The sequence below is a fragment of the Saccoglossus kowalevskii genome, chromosome 11 (assembly GCF_978046115.1).
Source record: "Saccoglossus kowalevskii chromosome 11, keSacKowa6.1, whole genome shotgun sequence".
NCBI classification, from domain to species: Eukaryota; Metazoa; Hemichordata; class Enteropneusta; family Harrimaniidae; genus Saccoglossus; species Saccoglossus kowalevskii.
The window spans coordinates 11,541,666-11,545,865 of NC_140651.1; the positions used below are offsets into that span (position 1 = coordinate 11,541,666).

The following is a 4,200-nucleotide window of genomic DNA, read 5'->3' on the forward strand; positions in this document are numbered from 1 at the left end:
TAGTCAAGTGTTTGGTAGTCGTGAGTGTTCGAAGGAAAGAAACAAATCAAGTACTTACAAGTCCAGTTCAGCATTCAGAAAAGCAAAACTGAAACTTGCGAAAGCTTAGGGTGATTTGGAACTTTTACAAAAGGAGCAACATATTAAAGTTGAACAGCAGAAAAACGAGGCTGAACTGACAATACTTGAAGCTCAAAGAAAAGTAAAGAGTATGTACAACCGGTAGCACTAGAAAACCATCTCAAATCTGTAACAACTAATAAGCAACCAGAAAAGTTACCTTTTCATGCTTCTGACAAGTATTCGCAAGAACATTTATCCAATGTCAAAAAAATTGCTTCACCAAATGATTCAAATGGTACTCCAGTTGGTGAAGGTACAATTTATTTATCAAGTCAGATGCAACTAATAGAGCGCATGATGCAGAATCAGTGTGAAACTATGAAAGCAGTAACAAGTAATTTGAGCATGTCCAAGCGTGAATTCCTCTGCTTTGATGGAGATCCTGTATCATATCCTGTGTTCACAAAAAACTTTGACGTTAACGTGGAAGAAAGGATTAAAGATGACAACGTCAGACTGTCTTACTTGATCCAGCATTGTACTGGAATAGCAAAGCAAGCTATTCAAAATTGTGTCATACTTCCACCTGACCAGGGTTACCAAGAGGCTCGCAAAATCCTACAAAGGAACTTTGGACAAAAACACAACATCGTACATGCAACAATAGACAAGGTGGTGAGGGGTCAGCAGATAAAGGCTCAAGAAATTGATAAGCTTTGCAATTGGCACGAGATATGAAGAATTGCCCTTTGTGCTCTGAACAAATGAATTTCAAAGCAGATATTAACTCGATGGACACACTCGAGAAAGTCATTAAACGTTTACCAGTATATATACAAGCCGACTGAGCAAAGGAAGCTGGTAAACTGATTAGTTCTGGAGTTGAACCTGAATTCATTCACTTGACAGAATTCCTGGAAAGGAAGTCAGCCATTGCCAATACAAGCATTCCAACAATGAAAGACGTAGCGAGATGGACTGATTTGCATAACATTGACTTGTTAGTGATAGAAAATAAACAGGTTACAATCTTGATTGGTAATAATGTGCCAGAAGCACACTGGGTTTTGGAAGAAAGACGTGGTAAGAAAAAACAGCCATATGCCATACGTACAATATTAGGTTGGTCAGTTATTGGTCCAATGAGTGAAAAAAGGAAGACATAATTCAAGTCGTATTACAGAGTCCTGTATACATTTTATTCAGGTAGATAAAGCCCTCACTTGTGATTCCCCACTTCAGACTTTAGGGTCTATCTCGTCACAACTTCAACGTATGTATAATGCAGATTTCAGCGAATCCCTGGTTGACACAATAGAAAGCATGTCCCTGGAAGACAGGAGAGCAAAGGCTATAATGGACAACTCTGTAAGTCTGCAAGATAGACACTATCAGTTGGCACTGCCATGGCGATACGATGACCCATGTTTACCAAACAATAAGCCATCTGCTGAGAAAAGACTAAACTTGCTGAAACTTCGACTACAAAGAGTTTGGGAAAGAATGATCTGTTCAATTAGAAAGATTTTTGCTCACTACTGGAAAATAAGCTGGTAGATGATGAGACTATATTAACATTCTTGGTAGAGGTTAGACAATTCTGAATGATAGACCATTATTTAAAACATCCAGTGATTCATATGACGCAAGACCTATCACTCCGAATGACATGTTGCTATTGCATCCCAATCCATGTATAACAGCAAACCCTATAGTTAAAGACAATATACACAACAATAGAAGGATGTACGCTCAACAACTAGCAGACAACTTCTGGAAAAGATGGATTAATGAGTATTTACCAACACCACATGAAAGACAGTGTTGGTTGTATCAGCGACGAAATATGGCTGTTGGAGATATGGTTCTGATGGTTGGTGAACATTTACCGAGAGGACGCTGGTCAAAGGCCATTGTTGAAAGAACATTTCCAGATAAATATGGCATGGTTCGCCAGGCTGATATCAGAACATCGAATGAATGCTTCCGTAGAGACGTTCGTAAACTCTGTCTACTAGAAGGGAATATGGATGATGAAAGTACCCAGACGAGTGGAACAAGCAGTGGTAAATGTTTGTCTAATGATAATGAGGATGAAAAGATACCAATAAGTACTCCTGGAAGGAAAATGATATGCCCTAAATAACAAAGGAAAGATGAGTCTATATCTTGTCCTCGACGTAGTGCAAGGCTTTATAATAAAAGATAAGTGAACAATTTGTTATCACAATGATCCACCATGAACTTTGTTCACTGATTTAATAATTTAATGTATATAAGTGGAAATTACAAGCATTGCACTTGAATATATATGTAAAAAAGGCTAACTTGTGTGGTGAGCCTTTCGGGGCCGTTATGTAAGTGCAAGCTACCTGTGCAGTGATTGGCTCTTTACTCAGTAATGCAGCTGTTATGGTTTATTGTTCAGTTCTTTTGTTTAAACCCACAATTTGCATATTTGGCTCCTGGCCCTGTCTGCCTTCAACCATGTGGCAGCTCAGTGTTTCAGGGTGGTTCCAGTCTTCCGAAAGTGAAGACGTGTTCTAGTTTCTTTGAGCCAAGATTAGGTACGGCACAGTGGTGGTTCAGCTTACTTGTCCCGAAAGACGTTACTATTCAAGTAACGTGTCACACGTCTCGATGTGTATTGTAACTCATGTATATAGAATAAATGGAAGTCACGTGTTACTTGATGGTGTCATTTTACTTGTAAACCTCCGTAGGGTTTTGTATCCTACACACTGAATTAACAATTGGTGATTCATGGAAAATTTGTCCGATTCATGACTTCAGTCTATGTTATTAAACATATTCACATAGCCGTATATTGATTAAAACACATAAAAATGGCTAGACCAAATTATTTAAAATTATGTTATTAGTGTCTTAATATATGACACAAGATAGTTGGTAACTGTTTTTTAGGTGTGCAATTACCAATTTTCCCTCATGAACGTAATATATCTTCATCAGTAGTATATGTCAATGTACATTATCATATGGTATAATTGGTAATATAGTAATCAAGAAGTTATATAATTTGTCACGCGTTTTAACTGACAAATTTTTTTTGACCCATGTGTTTCTTTTTTGTTTTATGGAGTCATTCATATTGATTGTTTTTTGAATATTCATTGCATATTAGGATCCACTGGTGGTTCGACAAAAGCAGTCATGAAAGTCCTATATTGCAATGGGATAATCAAATTCAGTGCCATTACAAGACAAGGCCATTCATTAACTTATGTTCTAATTTAAGTAACTAGCACACAATTAAATCAAATTTAACAGCTGGGTACGTTATACCTGATACCTGATGCCTCCAACAACATGAATTTCAGTCTGAAGTCACATTGAATCGAAGCTTGCAATGTGCACACATACTTTGCCCATAATGCACTCACTGACACATTAGAAAGTGATTGAAACGAAACATTATTGTATCAGGAACAACCACTACGATTTCCAATCGGAAATGAATTGGAGCACTTTTTCAAGCATTGCATCATGAATAATGGAAATTCAACGTCATGTAATCATGGAAAAACCTAGAAAAAAATTACCATAACATGTACAAAGAGAGTAATTCACATGTATGTATAAGCAGTTAAAATAAATATATTATTTGTCACACGTTTTAACTGAAAAACAAATCATTTATTCATGTTTCATTCTGCGTTAATGGAGTAATTCATATGGAGTAATTCATAATTCATGGAGTAACTACCTGAATATTCATTGCATATTAGGTTCCACTGGTGGTCCAACGACGGATGTGCAATTATTGGTGATAACAGATGACAATCAATTATATCAAACAGATTTGCATTTTCAATCAATGGTTGGTCCATTAACCCCTGATGTACCCTTGATAGATGTTGATATGTCTCCGAATGGGTGGCTAATTGGTGTAACAGATACATATGAATTGGTACATATGGAATCGTTAACAAGCGGATTATGGTCAAGTCCTGTTTCAGGAAGTGCTAGTGTCATCAGTATATGTGTAGGTTCACCGAGTGGTGAAATATTTGGAATAACTGCAAATAACGAATTGAAAGTGAGAGAAGATATCCAATCATCATGGGCAATTGTGGTGAATGGGTATGAGGAACAGGTTAGAAAAATAGCATTTAG

At 37.0% G+C, this 4,200-nt stretch overlaps 1 protein-coding gene across 1 annotated transcript; it reads left to right on the top strand.

Moving 5' to 3' along the window:
* The first annotated feature begins 420 nt into the window (after window positions 1-420).
* Window positions 421-1,620, top strand: LOC146736190 (uncharacterized). Its single transcript, XM_085505194.1, has 3 exons — window positions 421-745; window positions 973-1,146; window positions 1,352-1,620. The coding sequence occupies exons 1-3, from the start codon at window positions 421-423 to the stop codon at window positions 1,618-1,620; spliced, it is 768 nt and encodes a 255-aa protein (XP_085361320.1).
* Window positions 1,621-4,200: the final 2,580 nt, after the last annotated feature.

Bases quoted from the DNA above. Each gene is read 5' to 3' on its own strand.
- LOC146736190 (XM_085505194.1), top strand. From the start codon at position 421: ATGCAGAATCAGTGTGAAACTATGAAAGCAGTAACAAGTAATTTGAGC. The intron at 746-972 runs GTCAGCAGATAA...TTCACTTGACAG, and splicing joins AATAGACAAGGTGGTGAGGG to AATTCCTGGAAAGGAAGTCA. The intron at 1,147-1,351 runs GTAAGAAAAAAC...TGTATAATGCAG, and splicing joins GGTTTTGGAAGAAAGACGTG to ATTTCAGCGAATCCCTGGTT.